The following is an 18,772-nucleotide window of genomic DNA, read 5'->3' on the forward strand; positions in this document are numbered from 1 at the left end:
AGTTTGTCCTGTAAAGTTGATCTACATTCAACTTCCAGCAGCAGCACAGAGCTCCTAACCAACCCCAGAAAGGACTGTGTGTTAATCTTGGTTCAAATGAGAACTCCCATGGACATCAATAGGAGTTTTACTTCAGATTATACGCTAGTAAGGCCTAAACACCTGTTGGATAATGCCTGGTGATGGTTAGAGCCAGATAAATGGTTGGGGCCCAAGTGGCAGAGATCGTTGTCCTCTGACAGTTCACCCAGATCCTCCTGAGTGAAGGGAAGGAGTGGGTACAGTGGCACTGGCCGCTGACGCTGGCAGAAGCCATAGAACGAATGGAGGACTACTTGGCGGCTAACGGTCCGGAGACACAGCCTCAGAAGTCCGGAAGCTCGAGGAAGACGTATGGATTGGTCAGGGGCAACCCCCACGAAATGGACCCAGGGGAAGCATGACACCTCTCCTGACCTCCAGCTAACCCCCTAACCCTGAAATGCAGGTAGCCAGGAATCTGGACCCATACCAACAGAGAAGGAGACCCTCAGGAGAGACAGAGCCCACCAAAGGTTGACTCCAGGGCTGGGGGAGCCAAAGACCGCTGCTGGGAATGTGCCCAAGAGGGACATTTTCAGCCCCGGCTCCACCCCTGCCCCCCCCCTTCCCCACCCCATTCCAACCCCTTCACCGAAGTCCTTGCCCCAACTCCACCCCCTCCTTGCCCCATTGGACTCCTTGCCCAAATCCCCACCCCGGCCCCACTTCGTCCCCAAGCATGCCGCTCCTCCCTCCCAGTGCTTGCTGCCTCAACATCAGGAAGAGCTGGGAGCTAGGGGGAGAAGCAGGGAAGGCACGCTCAGGGGAGAAGGTGGAGCAGAGGCGGAAGTGAGCTGTGGTGGGGCAGGGCGGAGACCTGCCGGTGGGTGCAGAGCAACCACCAATTTTTCCCCATGGGTGCTCCAGCCCTGGATCACCTATGGAGTCGGCACCTATGAGTCTGTATCAGCAAAAACAACAAGGAGTCCTTGTGGCACCTTAGAGACTAACTAATTTATTTGGGCATAAGCTTTTGTGGGATAAAACCCACTTCATCAGATGCTACATAACTACAGCTGGCCCTTGAGCCTGAAAGAAAGGTCCAGAAAAACGTATGGTCCCGGTTTGAGTGGAAGGAATCCCCACAACAGCCTTAGCAGACTCAGGCTGTAGCCAGATGGTGTAATTTGGGAGGGACTCATTGTTGACCTTGAACTCTCCAGTACAAGTATACACCTACAGTGTATCCATGGGGATACACAGCCCTACCCAACTGCCTGGGTAAGACTTGAGGTCCACTGTCAGGAAGAAACCCTCCAGGTTGGCGTAGCTTCCAAGTTGGCCTACCCCGTGCTGTTGGGGCGAGAATGACTGGAATTCCAGGAGATCCTGAAGGACCATGGCAGACAACATCCGGGAGGGGGAGAAGCAGGATCAACAAGGGGGGAACTATTTGGCCACCCCTCCGAACCCAATCCTGGAGAAGGGCCATCTAAATCCCCTGAGCCGTCCACCAAGTCCCATCCAGGCATGAAGTGCCCTGTAGAAGATGCCCAGGCAGAGTTGGAGCATGATGGGAATTTTGTCCAAAAGCAGAGGGAGCCCCTGTTCTTAAGTCAAGCCTGGGAACAGGCAGTGCCCCCAGACCAAGAAGGGGACAATACACCTCAGCCTTCCCAAGGACCACAGTTTGAGATCTGGAGAGACCACGTTTACCAAGTGGTGCAGGAACCCCAAACACAGGAAATTATCCAACAGCTCTTGGATTACACCGGAACCTCCTGCAGCTGGCTCACGCAATACCCTGGGTGGGACACCTGGATAGAGAGAAGATCCTCCAGAGGATAGCACATTGGGGATTTTTTTTTGGCCTGGCATACACCAGCAAATAAGCAATTATTGTGGCTCCTGACCCAAGTGCCAGTGAACCGGACAGGGAACCGATTCATCATTGTACTTATTATGTGACATGCAGCCTGAGGCCACCCCCATGCACACGCCTATGGCCCCTAACATTGTGACACAGTTAGTGAAGATTTTTGCTCTTGGGTCAGGATACCCAAGAAAATCCTAACCGAAAAGGACACCAATGTGTCCTCCAAATTGATAGCTGAGTTGTCCCACCTCAAGAACATTCGAACCCTCAGGACTTCAGTGTACCACCCACAAACTGATGGGTTAGTCAAATGCTTTGATGGAACCCTCAAGTCAATGCTCCACATGTTCATAGAAGATGATCACTGACATCAGGACTTGTTTTTGCCCCACTCTGTTCCCTGTGTGGGAGGTCCCCCAAGCCTTGACCGGGTTCTTCCCCTTTGAGCTCCTCTGTGGGAGACAACCTCAGGGCATCCTCAACCTCCTGAGAAACAACTGGGAGGCACAAGAGACACAGGTCCTGGGAACTACCCACTATGTGTTATGACTCTGTAAGCATCTCCAGGCCTTGGGCACCTTCACTCGAGAGAATCTGTTACAAGCCCAGTGAACCCAGGAGTGACAATACAACACAGGGACTAAGGTACACAGCTTTGAGCCTGGGGACTGAGTTCTACTATTATTTCCCTCTACTGAGTTGAAGCTATTAGCCAAGTGGCAAGGCCCCATTGAGGTGTCTCACCAGGTAGGACCAGTAGATTATGAGATCAGGTTGCCGGGGCGATGGAAACAAGTATGCACATATCACATAAACTTGTTGAAAGCCTGGAAGGACAAAGAGCCCTTATTCATTGCACCTTCACCCCCAGAACCAGAAATGGGTCCTCTTGTGGGAGAACTTCTGGAACCAAAGCTGGTGGTAATGGGAGAAGACCTTGGCCCTGCACAACAGGAACCATTACAACATCACGTACAAGACAACCTGGATGTCCTGTCAACACTCCCAGGGCAGATTGATATCATAAGCCACCACATTGCAACAACTCCGGGACAGAGGGTGAGGGATGACCATTGGCCCCTCCCCAGGAAAATGTGGCACACTCTCCACCAGGATTTGGAGACGATGCTTGAGATGGGAGTGGTGGAAGAATCTCGAAGCGAATGGTGAAGCGCTATCGTACTGGTCCCGAAACCAGACAGGGCCATGCCTTAGAAGTGGGATTAGGGGCCATCCTATCACAGGAAATCAATGCAGAAGAACACCCCATTTGTTATCTGAGCCATAAACTGTTCCCCAGGGAGACACAGTATTCAATGATCAAGTAGGACGCCTTGGCAGTAAAGTGGGCTACCAATACCCTATGCTACTATCTGCTCGGTAGCACCATCACACTGATTACCGATCCTGCACCCCTCTGGTGGTTACACAGCATGAAGGACTCCAACCCCAGGATTATGTGTTAGTACCTCTCCCTTTAACTATCTGACTTCCGCGTGTCATCGACCTGGTAAAGTTCATGCCAATGAGGACTTCTTCTACAGGCTGGGAGGGGAGGAGAGGGAGATGGACCACACACCGGGGTCCCTCTAAGGGGTGTCTGTGTGATGGGATGTACATACCATGCACTGGGCAAGAGGAGTTAACCCCGCAATATGAGTGGCAGAAGTCTTGCCTCTCAGACCGTGCTGGGCATGCTCCAACTGCTGCTGAAGTATAAAAGGGAGCAGCCCAGCTCATTCTAGGCTGACCACCAGAGAGGACCTTTGCGGGGAGGCTCCAGCTGAAGAGCTGTAACTGCCCTTGCCTGTGGGAGCTGGAGATCCTGAGATTCGTACTGGAGATCTGTGGCCAACAGAGCCCAAAGGAATTATCTGTGCTTAGGAGCCTGGCGACCCCAATGCTCCATGGACTGCAGGCTCAGGAAGCACAGTAGGAAATGACCCAGGGAGGGTGAGCAAGTGGCATCTCCCACCTGTGTGAGGTCAGCATGTTTTGATGTGATTCCCCACTGACTCAGTGGTGGACCACTCACCACTATTAGGGCCTTGGGTCAGGGCCCCCCACACCTGGGCCATCACCCCCCTGGTGGCAGCCCATCAGATATTGGCTACTAGGCTGCACTGCCCTGTGCCTGAGGGCTGTTATATTGACTCTGTCCACTAGGCTACACTGCCCTGAACGCAGGGACACTATAACTGACTACGGGCACTAGGCTGCATGAGTCTGTATCAGAGGGCGGTTGCATTGACTCTGGCCACTAGGCTACACTGCCCAGAACAGAAGGGCCGTTGTAATTGTCTCTGGCCGCTAGAGCACACTGCCCTGACCCCAAGGGCTGCCATATTGACTCTGGACTCTGGGCTGTGCTGCTTTCAGCCTAAGGACAATCTTATAGACTGTATCCACAGTGGTATCTTGAAAATAAGCTTATATGTATTTTATTTTTCCAAAAAAAAATACTTTAATTACTTTATAAAAACATTTTTATTTATAAATTTATTTTTCATAACATATTCACTGCCTTTACTCATTTTACTTCTTCCCATCTCCCCAACATTTTTCAAATATAATAATTCCTTAAAAAAAAAAAAATAATCACTTTCTTATTTTATTATTAATAATAATCATTTAACAATTTAATATTATTTTCAATATTTCATTGAACCTTTGTTTATTTGTTGTAAATAAGTATTTTAGTGTTAGAAGTAATTTAAAAAGAAAAAATACATCAGGAATAAACAGTAAAAATAAAACACACAAATCTGACACAAAAAAAAATACCAACTCAAACACTTCAAAGACACTAACTAAAATAACAAAGCAAAAAAACAAAACTTCAAAAACAAAAAAAAGAAATGAACAATTAATAAAATGCAAAAATACTACTATAAACTGTAACAAACAACTAAATACTTAACTAATTGAACAAATGATTGGTTGGACCATTATTAAGTTTTTAAATGAATTCAATTCCCTACCTTCTAGTTATTTCACTTAATTATCACTATTTCTATTTTTTTTTTTCTTTTTTTTATCTCAATTGCTTAGCTCCTGCCTCTTGATTCATTTCTTTCTGCCCCATACTATGGTTCTCTGTATGTTCTGTATGTGTTGTTTCCTGTGTGTGTTCCATGTGTATGCATCCTGTCTGCAGCTCAAGTGAGCTGCAGCTCATAAAGCTCATTAAAATTAAATTAAAAACAAGGTAAAAAATTTGTTTATGTCTTTTTGTGTGTATGTTACTTGTGTTTTATGTATATTATATTGTATTGGTCCAATATCCATGTGTCTAAAGAATAATTTAAATAAAATATTGAAATGTGGCAAAAATTGGTTAAAATAAATTAAAATTAATAAAAAATAAAATAAAAAGTAAAAATAATAAAAAAAAAAACAAACATAAAACAACAAAAAAATAACTCAAAAAAAAAAAAAAGTCAAAAAAAAAAAAATTTCTTTTTCACCTTCCACTTATTAATGCTTATTTCTTCTCCATCCTTCCTCCCATCCCTCCTTCAGTCTCTCCTCCAGGTGTTGTTGATGTGATGAGCAGAGAGAAAGGAAGACGATTTTTTTCTTTTATTTCTTTTTAGTTCTCTTTTCTCTTCTTTCTCTTTTCTTTTGAAAACCAGGAAACAGAAAATCAGAAGGAACAGGAACTTCCAGCTGTTTTTTCTTGCCTGCTTGTATTTCTTTTTCCTCACACTTTTCACTGATGAAGAAATGTCCACTTAACCACTATTTCCATAGGCTGATAGGCCATTTGATTTCTTTGTCTGGCTGCTGTTTTTTTTTTTTTTTTTGTTTTTGAGGAACTGGTTTGCATGCTTTTTCTAAACTTGGAACATAATACAATAAATTTATACATAGAACTTATAATATAATATTACATATAATATACACACACATCACAACACAGACAGGGAGCTGAGAGGGGAGCAGAGCGAGAGGGGGAGCCGCGAGCACACAAAGTGGCACATTTAAAGTAAAGTGGCACCTGCTGTGGTGGGGTCTTTGAGTGGCACCAGCAGGGAAAGCAGAGCCACCAGCTCCACCAGCAGCCCCTCAGGCCCACCCCCAGCCCCGCAGCCGCCCCCCGCCTCCGCTGCTCTCCTCCGCCTCTCCCTCCCCTCCCTTCCTCCCCCGCCCCGCCCGCCCTGCTCAAGCGGGAAAGCTGTTAGGGCGTGGAAGCAGCTGGCGGGCCCAGCAAGGTAGCGATGGAGCCAAGGTGGAGCCAAGGAGATGGGAGCCAAGGTGAGCTGGGGGCCACTGGTACAGGTAAGCAGGTGTAACCGGGGGACACGAGGGGCCCACTCCTGCCCCAGCCACCCTCCACTCCCCACCTGCACTCCCCGGGCCTGAGTGGGGCTTCACCGCCAGGCTTCCCCCTCGTCCCCTCCGCGTGAACAGGACTTCGCAGGAAGAAGCAGGGGGCTGCCGCCAGCCTGGCGTGCTCCAGGGTGCGTGGGTGCGGCGGGGGGCGGGGGCTGGCTCAGCCTGTGTGTAGCCAGCAGCCGCTCTGAGCAGCCACTCCAGGCAACGCGGGGGGGGGGGGGGGCTGGGTTTGGGGGGGGGGGGGGGGGGGGGGGGGGGGGGGGGGGGGGGGGGGGGGGCCGGTGGGGCCGGGGGCCGGGGGGTTGGTCCCAGGGGGGTCCAGGGGGCAGGCAGGGAGGGAGGGGGGCAGGGGGGAGCGGGGGGGTGGGGGGGGGGGGGGGGGGGGGGGGTGGGAGAAGGGGGAAGGGGATGGGGGGGGGGGGGGGGGGGCCAGAAGGAATGAGAGATGGGGGTGGGGGTGGGGGGGGGGGCAGATGGACAGGGGGGAGGAGAGGAGGGAGAGGGGGGGGTGGGGGGGGCGGAACACGGGGGGGTTGAATTTGACAATGCTGCTGTGGGAGAGCCTGATCTGTGTACCTGTGCAGGAGAGCATGCTCTGCTGTACTGCTGTGGAACTGAGCCTGTACATGGAACTGCTTGGAGAGGATTGGTGATGGGGACAACCCCAGCCCTGTAACTGCACTCACTGGCAGCTACCTCCCTGGCTGGACTCCAAGGACTGGTAGCAGGAGTGGGGCTGTGTGGCCCCCAAGCAGAGACATGGGTGAGCTCTGTCCATCACGATGAACCCTGGATCTGCTGAGTCAGCCCTTAGCCTATAGCAGTGATTCTCAAACTTTTGTAATGGTGACCCCTTTCATATAGCAAGCCTCTGAATGCGACCCCCCCTTATAGATTAAGAACACTTTTTAAAATATATTTAACACCATTATAAATGCTGGATGCAAAGTGGGGTTTGGGGTGGAGGCTGACAGATCACAATTCCCCCCACGTAGTAACCTCGGGACCCCCTGAGGGGTCCTGACCCCCAGTTTGAGAACCCCTGGCCTATGGCTCAGTATGTGCTGGCCACATGGGCTGGAACCTTGGGCCACAGCTTTTATGTAGCATCTTTTTTATTTACTTCCTTGCTTTTACCAGGCTGTGTGATCCTGTGGGGCGGGGGCAGGATAAGGGCTGAGGGCCCCCCTTTGTCACTGCCACGGCAGTGCCACCCCTTAGCAGCACCCTCCCCTGTCCCTCCCAGCCTGGGGCCCAGCAGAGACTGCTGAGTTTATGTAGCAGAAGGAGTTCTCCTGATGGAGCCCTTCCTCCCTTAGGTAGGGGAAGTCCAGCTTTGCAGGGGGCTAGGAGAGCTCGGGAAAGATGCTGCTCTCTTACCTTGTTTTCTGCTCTTACCCCCTCCCCGCCACCTTCCCAGTTGGGACCTGGTATCATCCACAGAGCCTGTGTCCTGGGTAATCTGTCATTCTGCATCTTGCTTTTTCCAGTTCAGCTCTCTTCTCTGACTGCTGCAGAGATGCCCCACTGAGGGCATCACTGAGTTGCACTGTGCTGGGTGCTGTCTGCAGCCTGGACTCTTGATAGGTTGGCTTTAGTTTTGAAGGTGTTTTTTAAAATGTTTTCAAGCTGCCTCCCCCTCCCACAACACGCAGTTGGCCTTTATTTATTTTTATTTTTTGTCTACATTTGTTACCTTTAGAAACAGTCTGGTCTCCCCTGTTCCTACTGGAGGTCTCCTTGGAGGAGCACAGAATTGGACGGGGGGGGGGGGAGGGTGTGGCTTCTGCCTGCTGATGAGGGAGGGCATGCTGGGGCCTTGCACAGACCTCTTCCACCTTGAGTGTCTGGCAAAGCCTTGGGTTTTGCACCAATCTCTTCCTATCCAAAGGGCTGTGGCTCTTGCTCTCTGATGTCACAATTCTCCTAGACCCCAAGCTCTTCAGAATCCTCCAGCTCAGGATGGCTAGCCCCTTGCACCACTGTGGCTCTGTTTCTATTTTTAGCACACTAGCTTGATCAGTGCTAGCATGGGTAGGTCTACACAAGCTGGAAATTACACCTCCCTTTTCCATTGTAATTCCCAAATCATGGGGATACTTACTTTCATCCACCCTCTGTATATATGGGGAGGGGAATTACTGACCTTGTGCATATGTAATGGTGTTTAGTGTTTGTAAGACAAGGTATAATAATAACACTTCCAAATTGCAATGAACTGTGAAAAAGTTCCTGTTTGGTGTGAGAGATGTTACTTATACCTAGATGCACTCCCCTTCCCCACCCCCAGCCCTACGCATGCTGACTTGGGAATATCACTGCTGTAGTGTCAGCTTTTAAGACACTTTTCACATGCACCACTTCTAGTATTACTGTAAATTAAAACAAGCTACAGTACATTGGGACATTAATACTCTATTATAGTGTTTGCATTAGCATATTAAAAGCAATAACACTTAACAGACCAGTATATCCAGGACAATACTAGCACACTTTTCCCCCACCGATACATAGTAGTTGCACTGTCATCTCCCATAGCTACTTATGTTGCAGATTTTTTTTTTTAAATTAAATTGGGAAGAAAGACTATTGATTCAGAACTTGTTTAACGGTTACTTTATTGCTAAAGCGTGTAGTGGGGTGTAGGCTTGGAGGGAGGAAGGTTTCTATGATGTAAGCAAGATCAGGTGTTTTATCCAAAACCAGAATATGAATGAGCAGCAAAGAGTCCTGTGGCACCTTATAGATAACAGACGGACGTATTGGAGCCTGAGCTTTCGTGGGTGAATACCCACTTCGTCGGATGCAGGGTATTCACCCACGAAAGCTCAGGCTCCAATACGTCTGTTAGTCTATAAAGTGCCACAGGATTCTTTGCTGCTTTTACAGATCCAGACTAACACGGCTATCCTTTTGATACCAGAATATGAATGGTACTGGTCTTCTTGGTGCTGGCTGACCTTGAATTATTGTCAAAAGTTAGAGGGTGTACTCTTCTCCTTCCTCACATTTTGGTTGAAGATTCCATTGATAAAGGAATTTGAGGATTGGCCTCAAATACCTAGTTGCAGGACTCTTCCATGGTGCAGTTTTCATCTTGGGTGGCCCGGTCCTAATTATATTAAAGCATGTACTTTAGTCTTTGTAATTATCTGTTATAACTCTGTAGCTTTTTATGAAGGCAGGAGTAAAATAAAAGTAGTTGTAATAGTTCCACAGTTAACTAAAATTGAAAATTTACATAATTTAAATCAGACTCCTAATCTTAATTTTTGCTTAATAAATAAACTCTTTTGGGAAACAGCTAGAGTTTACTTAGAAAGTGCACTTCTCCTACATAGGTCATAAGGATCCTGTCTGTCTGAATACTGGCTGCTCTTTCTTTCTTTGATCTGCAGAGTGACTGATGCTTTTCAGATGTCAGTTGTGGGTATAGGAGGGTTTCATTGCATCTTCTTTCTTGGCCCCAGCTACTGTTCTCCCTTCTTGTTGCATTGATAGTGGATGGGTGTGTCTCACCTTTTTTAAAAAAAATCATATATGCTAGAGACAGTCTTGTCCTCTTCTCCTCTCCTGATGTCAGTGTAGATGCAGGCAGTGCAAAATGTACTACAGTCATATAGTATCTCAAATGCAAAGCTGCATTTCTCTGATATGAGGTTTGAAGAACAATGTGGAACTAGCTATTTTACTGGATGTCTAGATTTCATTCCTTTAGTAACAGAACTGGTGATAGGATAGCAGGAAGAGGCGTGTGTGTGTGTGTGTGTGTGTGTGTGTGTGTGTGTGTGTGTGTGTGTGTGTGTGTGTGTGTACAGTTTAAATTGGTTAAAAACCCTTTCAGTACTCAGTGTTTCAAAATTGTTAGACTGCCAACCTGTGTCGTAGAGATATCTTTTATTTTTGAAAAAAAACCCATGAATAAAGCTACTTCGAGGGAAATTACTGCTTTGTCCAACCCTGAAGAGCTATGAGATCTTTGCTCACCAATTCTCATAAAACTTGTATTTGTCATGTGTTTTTGGTGGCTTTAGTATTATGATATATTATAAATAAAGTGCATTTCATTGATTGATTTTAAAATGAAATTAGTAACTTGAAAAAATGGCCAGTATTTTTTTAAACCTGTGACAATTATAAACTACTGTATTCTGTCATTTACTTTCTAGAATCTAAAGTATATCTAAGTATAATCTAAAGTTCTCCTGTGAAATGCTGGCTGTGCAAACACTTCTGTGGCTGGATCATTCTTGTGTTTTTATTTTAAGTACAAATAAATATGTATAACAAATTTAAAATAATGTAATTAGTAATTTGATTTGTCGTATGGTGCCTTTTTTTATGTGTTCGCTCCCCCTGATGTTAGAACCTGGCTACGGCACTGGTTCAGACATGGCATGAATGTGAATGAATGGAATTTTTATTCCCAGTTGCAATTTAATTGGGTAGTCATGACCCCTATGCAAGAATAGGATGTCTGCACTCTTTTTTCAAATACACCAGCAAAGTCAATGTACTTGGGTGGAAGTGCCGGCAAGTGAAGTCTGTCATTCAAAGTACCTTGGCTTGTGACTGTTAGTGCTCTGCAGTGCATTCTCTGCTTCCTGGGATAAAGCAGTACTGTTGGTAGAATTCTGAAGAGAAGCTGATGTTTAGTTCATGCCAGTGAATGAGAGGGTTATGGAAGGTCATTCAAGAAATACCTAGGATCAGAGGCAAATGAGGGGAGAGGATGTCACAGAATTGCAGCATCTCTTGATGCCCTTAGATGGTGACCTCTAGGGCACAGACCCCATGGCCACTGATCCAGAGCACAGAGGGGACCCATCAATTGTCTCTCATAGGTCTGTAACAGGCTTGGGCATTAGGGGAATCTGCAGGATCCAGGCCACATCCAGGTCAGCAAAGTTATCCACTGCATTCAAGTTAATTAGGGCTTGCTGCAGAGGGACTGAAAGGGAGCACTCTGGGATGTATAGATCTATTGATATTTGCAAATGTGGTACTGGTCAAGGACATTCAGCATGCATTCTGGATTGGACCATGACATCATCTCTTGGCCTCACTCCTCACACAAGGGATAAAGACTGAACTGAAGGACGTGCTGGTCCCAGGCTGAAGGAATTTCTAGCCTGTGGACTGGTGGACTGCATGTATCATCTGTCAGGGTGAGATATTACTAATTCAAATCCTATCTAGTATATTAGGGTAATTTGTGTTTTTGTTTATTTGCTAGGTAATTTGCTTTAATCTGTTTGTTATCACTTATAATCACCTAAAATCTATCTTTCTGTATCTTGTTTTATGTTTTATCTTAACTAGTGCATTTTGAGTGAAGTGTATGGGAAAATCTTAGTTTGAGTGACACAGGCTTGTTCCATATCTTTCCCACATTGAGGGGGAAGTGAACTATATTAATGAGTTTGCATTGTACAGATCCTTGTGGTATAATTCTTGGTTTATACTCCAGCAGGGGTGCAAGGCTGGTAAACTGGAAAATTGGCTAGAGCTCCATTGTTAATCTGTGAGTGGGTTAGATTAAGCACTCAGGTAATTCATTTGGGTGGGTGTCACCACTTGCTATCGTGTTGAGTGATAACAGGGGCTGGAGAGGCTGGCTGAGTCCCCAGCAGAGCAGTTTAAGATAGGTCAACTCAGCTAAATGGTTAGAGGGCAGCGCGGTTCTAACAGCTCCTAGATTGCACCTGGGGATGACAACCCGTCACAGCCACATCATGGAATTTCTGTTTTCTCAGTTTGCTTTTTTTTAAGAAAAACAGGAAATTATACATAAAGAACTATATTAAATGAACATTATTATGGCTGTAAAGGCAAGTGCTCCAAAGTTAGGAAAAACCACAATTAAGGTTGCCTGTGCAATGCAGTGCTGAGTCTAAGTGACCTTTGTAGATCTAGTCCAGAGGTCCTATGCGATGACAGACATCTCATTTAAACCAAACTTTTCATAGGTGCTCACTAAGTATGTATTTCTCATTTTCTGAGTGCTCAACTGTGTCTGATTCGCAAAAGTGCTGAGCACTCACAGCTGCAACAGAAGTTAATGGGAACTGTGCTTTGAACTTATAAAGTGATATATGATGTTAAATGCTCTTCAAAATCATGTCCTAGGAGTCTCAAATTGCACTCAAAATTAGCGAATATTTTTGATGTTTATCTCTCTGTATCTCAGTTCCCCACTTGTAAAACAGGGATAATAACACCCTCACCTCACAGAGGTGTTATGAAGACAAATTAATTAATATTTTTGAAGCAGTCAGATACTCTAGTGACTGGAACAAGAGATAATCCTGTGAGGAAATTGATAATTCTGTCTTCAGAGCAGGGTTTCAATACTTTGCTTTAAGTAAGGTCTGGGGCCATACATTGAACAATGAGGATAAAACAAAATATTGAATAACTGCTGATTAATTGCACATCTTGTGCACTGCATGAGGCAGGAAAAACTAGTATGTGAACGTACAATTAAAGACTGTATCAAAAAACATATGCCCGTGAGGGCTGAATTAAGATTGCACAGGCAACGTTACGTCCTAAATTCTAAGTGGTTGACTTTGCAATCTTAACTATGTTCTTTTAATGAGGTTTTTTGTGTATGTCATTAATAATAAGTATAGCTGATATTTTTTTCTATCTATTGTTATCTCTAGGTTGCCTATCAAATCTTTAAATCCAAGCTAAATCAAACAATCAACTGTCAACTATTTTAGCACTATATATATGCACAGGTTTTAACTATTTAATTAAATTAAAGTATTTGATAGTAGCAATAAAAGAGGCAGAAAATTATGAGGGTACTCTACCTGATATGATGCCCAATCCTGCAAAAAGTGATGTGTATGAGCATCTTTACGTGTGCAAGTAGTGTCGTTGGTATCCATGGCACTGTTAATATAACTTTATGCAAGTGCATACATGTTTGTGGGATTTGCTCCACATAGCTCTTTGCAGGCGAACAAAATCAGTTTGACATAGCAAAATGTGCCTTTTATGCTTCAATCAAACTGACATTTGTATAATACCCTTCATAAAATGTATTCCACACTATTTTAGAGAATAGTAAAGTCAAACTTAAGAGTTAAAGTAATTAAGAACAAACAGCTAAATTGTTAGCTCAGATCTAAATACTGAGCCTGTGTCAAGAGTCATGAATCACCCAAGGAAAGAAGTTCCACCTATAAGGTGTGCTGTTGTTAAAAGCTGTCAGCACAAAGTTATTGCATCAATAGATGGGAATTGTGACAGACTGACAAAAGCCTGTAATATCCTGGACAAACCTTATGGAATAAAGATAAAATGTGTTGAATTAAATTAATCCTTACTGAATTAGGTTTAATATCATTGAGGTCCATTGTATTAAAAATGCAATTTTTGTGTGTGTTATTATAGAATTGTATGTAACTTCTCTAGTAGGAGGTATAACTCCTTCATTAACTGCCCTGTGAAGCCACCCCCTTGGAAAGGTACACATATACTAGTTCAAACTGGATTCTGCAAGGACCAACATACGAAGAAAGGATTTTTTTGATAAATAGCCTGGTTTTAAACTGGGTCGGTGCCTTCTTCCTGATCCAGCAAATGGACAGGATCCCTGGTCCATGGTGAGTCCCAATCCATAGAGATGGGTTGGAAGGACTTGGCCTATTGAGATCCGTAACACTGGATGCTAATTCTGAGTTGAGAATCTTATGAACTTGTGACCACAGAAGAAAATCTTTGTGTGGGGTGATGTCTGGTAAGCTTATTAGTATGTATGTAGGTTCTTTTATTGTTCTTAATCAGTTTTCTGAACACTGCTTTTACCTTAAAAATAAAATAGGCTTGCATAAAAAGAGCTGTGTGGCATCTATAAACATGGGCCATCACACTATTAACAATCTCTGAAGTGAAAGCAAGCAGGTGTGCTTGGGCAACCGGTCTCTGCTGGAAATAACATAGTGAAAGCCGGGAACTGAGTAGCCCGGAAACACCTCAGTCAAAAGGGACCAAGATGTGGGTCTCTCTCTACCCAAGTAAGGCAACAGCTGGGGAGCTGGAAGCCTGGGATTGTGTGCCCTTACTGGACCACTGAGGTGAAAAAAAGTTGCACTTGCCCTGAACAGTGACAGGAATTCCAATAACTGTCTTGCCTGGACATGAGCATGCAGATCAGAACCCAAGGAAAGACATGAATGAGATTCATACTCATAGAAAGTGGAATCATACATTTAGGCCCTCCCATGAAAACACTGCCTTCCTATACCTGTTACAGTGTTGATTACATGCACAAGGAACTCACATTATTCCATAGTGTGTTTATGTTAAGAACACATCACTCATCAGCAAAAGAAATTCTACAATTTGTTCATGCTTATGAGGTATTTATTTAAAATTTTAAACGTGAAAATAAGTGTTAAAATTGCTGTTATGAAAAAGATAACATTCATCAAAGAAATTAAAAATTATTTACTTTCTTTTCTGGAAAGGATTTTTAGTGTATATACTGTGGATTTATATTTCCTATAAGACAGGTATATCATCATACTAAAGTACACCATTTTAGGAATAACTTCTATTATCTTCAGTTTATCATAATATCAAAAGGTATACCAACAATTTCAATGTATGGATGGAATCTGAAATCTTACAGGACTTCCAGTTTTGTAGTAAACAAGTTTGCTGTTTTAGTTCCCAGAATCAAAAGCATTTGAAGTGTTACCACAGTCTTAAACCACATATCAAAATATGGGAAACCAGAGCTGCAAGACTTCAACAATTTCATACTCAGTGGGCCGAACACACTGGTATATGGTTAGCAGCTTTGCACTTGTGCCATAGATTTAGATAGAATTAGGCTGTCATTCAATAATGAACCATGGATCATATATCTTACAGAAACAATGATGTAAACAAGCAGGGAAGTTGATACTATATTTCAGCAATCATAGTTACTATAGAAAGCAAAACAAAAGTGGTCAGGGCATAGAGAAGATTGTTGGCAGCACACGGTAGCTGTCATCAGGTGTTAAACAGTAAGATGAAATGTCAGTTTTTTTGAATGTAGAAGTATACTCGACTCACTGTGCTGAACAGTACATGTCAGAAGGATAAAGATGATGATGCTCTATCACAGAAAAGCAATTATTTCAATACTTTATACCCTCACATCATGGTATTGAAAACTGAAATAGTTACATTGGAATCATCCTGGAAAAATCCTCTGTATTATATTCGATATAATCGATATATTTTTCTTTTTGAAAAAGAGGTTGTTTTCTTTTTTACCAATAAAACTGTTTTCCTTTCATTAATCTAACCATTTTGACTACTCAAAAATTAATATACGAGTTTAACAAAACAATAGCAATAATAGATGGCTCTGTACGTTACTGAAGTAACAATGAATCCAAAGCATAAAACCAATGCAGTCTGAAAAGCTAAGAACACACATAACCCATTAAACAGAACTCATGTCAGAAAATACATATCTAATTATCATACCTATCCTCATGGATAAAGCAATTCCATTCAAATTCAGTAAGCTGGAAAGTATTTTTTCTTTGGTCAATAGGCAGCATCTGTTGGGATCCTTAAATCAATGATGCGCCCAACAATAAATGTGTGCATAGAAAATGTATATGAACTATAAATGCTTTTATTATGAACTGCTGATGGCTTTCCTTATATATACATTGCAAATATTTGTATCTTTAATTCTGTGTTAAACATCCAACTCATTCTGAAAATAATCTCCAAAGTACATAAAATTTCAGCACCAGTAACAAAGTACTCTAACTCACGCCTTGGATGGTCAACATTTGTTTAAACAAGGTAGCTACTGTGAAATGAACTACACTAACTGATAAAAAATGTTAAAAGCCTTTTTCAAATGGATTAAATATGTTTTCGGTCCCCCTGTGAAAGCTTTTACATACTCTAGAGTGGCTTCTGTCAAATGAAGTTTGATCTTCAATCATGTGAATCCCAGAGAACTTATACAATAAAAATATGTGTTATTTGCAATACAGCAAACAGAGTACCAGGACTTGCCTTTCTGTTTATAAATAAAACTGAAATTTTACTTACTAAGGAAAACATAACTATAGAGCAAAAGACATGCAATGAAAGTTACTAATGTAATGAGTAAAGCAGGGGAAACAGACACTGATGCAGTGTTGATGGACCTCAGGGATCTAGTCTTCAGTTTCACTTGCATCAAAAAGTCTTGTCCCCTCTAAATTACACTCCACTTTTTTAATGAATATACTATTAATTTAACTTTTCATTTCTTTTTACCCTAAGAAGTTAGAAAAATAACTGAATAACAGGAGGGGGGGGGAGAGGTCTGAAAAACACATGCCTGAAATCACCTTTCTCACTGACTTAACTTGTAGTTTCTCAGGTATCTCCTTTCCTCTTTGAGCTGGACAGTTCACCATTTTAATGTTAGTTTCTCATTGTCCTAAATATTATATTGTCTCTGAACTTGCCTATGCAGTGTAAAGGAAATTTATTTGAGGAGAGAGAAAATGCTGAGCCATCATCTTTTAGGATTTAGGTAACAAATTTGAAAAAAAAATTGCCACATCTTCAGGTCATCTTTTTCTATCAGATTTTAGGTTTTTGATGCTTTTACTAAGTCTTTTCCATTTAAAAGGTCCATAGTGACATTTTTAGTAAACTTTTTTTTTCAAGTTACCATTTTTTCCCCTGATGTGTAGTAGCTAGTCATGACACCAGCAATTTACCGGGGGGAGCCTGACAGCAGACATGGCTGTAAAGAGCTAGAGGAAGGTCGAGAGTACTTTGTAGAAGCCAACCCCTCGTGCAATCCCGGTGGCACAAAAGCAATGACCTAAGTCCCCAGGCTGATGAGCCTTGTGGAGCTGAGCTCCCTCCTGCCGGGACGGCCCACTTGCTTGCCCAACTAAAGTTGGTCACAACAAACCAACCAACAAGAAGCCTCCAAAGTTGAGGCTGGCTTGGCCGTGAACACGGACACAGTCTGGGGAGCGTCCGACCTCAGATCCTCCCTTCCCCTTAACCTCACCCTCACGGATTGGGGTGCGCCGCGCGGGTCACTGTACCTGTGTCCACATCCTTCACCTGTTGCTTGGCTGCTGCAGTCCGAACAGTCCGCCGGCTCCTCCTTCATCTCCTGCAGCACCAGCGACTTCTCCTGCTCTCGGGTGAGCTCCAGCCCGCCGCGCACCTCCTCTTCCTCCAGGGTCTCCACGTAGAAGACTGTCCTGGGCGACGGCCGCTGGCCCGGCCCATGCCTGGTGGCGGGCAGCAGGGTCCCGTTGAGCGGGCTGGAGGAAGATGATTTCTTCCAGAAGGCGCTGCTGCCCCTCTCCTGGTTCTTCAGCAGGCGGCTCTGGCTCGGCCCCCAGTGCTCGAAGCTGCCGTCCGGCTGCAAGCAGCCGCCCCCCACCGGCCCGGCCGGCGCCGACGGGTGGCTGAATAGTTTCCAGCGAAGGCGCAAGATGTGCTTCACGTCAAAGTCCTTCCTGCCCGAGCCTGACATGCTGCTGCTGCTGCTGCTGCCCTGGGCAAGCGGGGAAGAGCGAGAGGGGCTAAGAGCACCGCGCGGGAAGGGGGCTGCAGCCGGGGAGGCACGAGCGGCGCGACGCGCAGCCTGACACTGCAAAATGGCCCAGGCAGGAGGCGATGGCCCGCCGGCAGCTGCGGAAAGTCCCGGCTCGGCAGCCCCAGCCTCTCCGAGGGGCCCGGCCGAGAGCGGTGTCGCGGGGCGGGAGACACGCGCGCGGGGAGGACGGGGAATGGAGAGGCGCACCGAGCTGGAGAGCGAGCAAGGCAAAGCTGGGGAGAGAGGCAGAGGCAGCTCTCCGGAAAGAGAGGGAGACTTGCGAAGGAGAGGGGATGAGGGAGGCTGCTCAGGAAGCACTAATCTGATTCACAGACACAAGCCGAGAGCGGGCTCAGCTGCCGCCGCCGCCGCCAGGGTATAACGCCGGGGGGCTCTTCCTCCGCCTCGCATTGCTCAGTGGCAGAGTAGAAGGGGAGAATAGAGTCACCCACCCACCCTCAGGGGAGTCCCCTGCTTGCAGTTATCTGGGCAAGCAAAGCCCGGGAGCTGGCGAAGGGAGCAAGCGGGGCTTCTTTTATATACATCACGAGGAGGGGGGACACCCGCTCCCCGCCTGCGAAGCTGTCAAGGTCCTCACTGTACAATTTTCCATCTGCTTCCTCAGCGCCTCCCTCCGAGCCGCCCCCTCCCAGGCTGTAAGTGACGCAGATGTGCACTGGAGCCTTCATAGAGGAGAGACAGATGCATGCTTCAATCTTTTTCAGGCAAGTAAGTCTGCAGGTCTAACTGTCCTCCCCCCTCCTCCCCGTGCCGTGCAGGTCTGGTCGCCTTTTGATGTTGGTTCTCAGACCGCTGCATGGCTCTAAGAGTAAAAGGACGTCAACAAATGCAGCAGCAGCAGTAAACAAAAGAGAGTGAATCACAAGAGTGTGCAAACTTCATAGACTGCGATCAGGTTGCAGGTTAACGACTAGCTGCCTTCATTAGCC

At 45.3% G+C, this 18,772-nt stretch overlaps 1 protein-coding gene across 2 annotated transcripts in view; it reads right to left on the minus strand.

Moving 5' to 3' along the window:
• The window catches only part of KLHL1 (kelch like family member 1), a 408,883-nt gene extending 391,124 nt beyond the window's left edge, over positions 1-17,759 (minus strand). For both annotated transcript variants that reach the window (XM_039487597.1, XM_039487589.1), the window contains exon 1: positions 17,320-17,759. In XM_039487597.1, the coding sequence (XP_039343531.1) occupies positions 17,320-17,759 (440 nt within the window). The remainder of the gene's footprint in view (positions 1-17,319) is intronic.
• Positions 17,760-18,772: the final 1,013 nt, after the last annotated feature.

This window comes from Mauremys reevesii, linkage group 1, assembly GCF_016161935.1.
Source record: "Mauremys reevesii isolate NIE-2019 linkage group 1, ASM1616193v1, whole genome shotgun sequence".
Classification (NCBI taxonomy): Eukaryota; Metazoa; Chordata; order Testudines; family Geoemydidae; genus Mauremys; species Mauremys reevesii.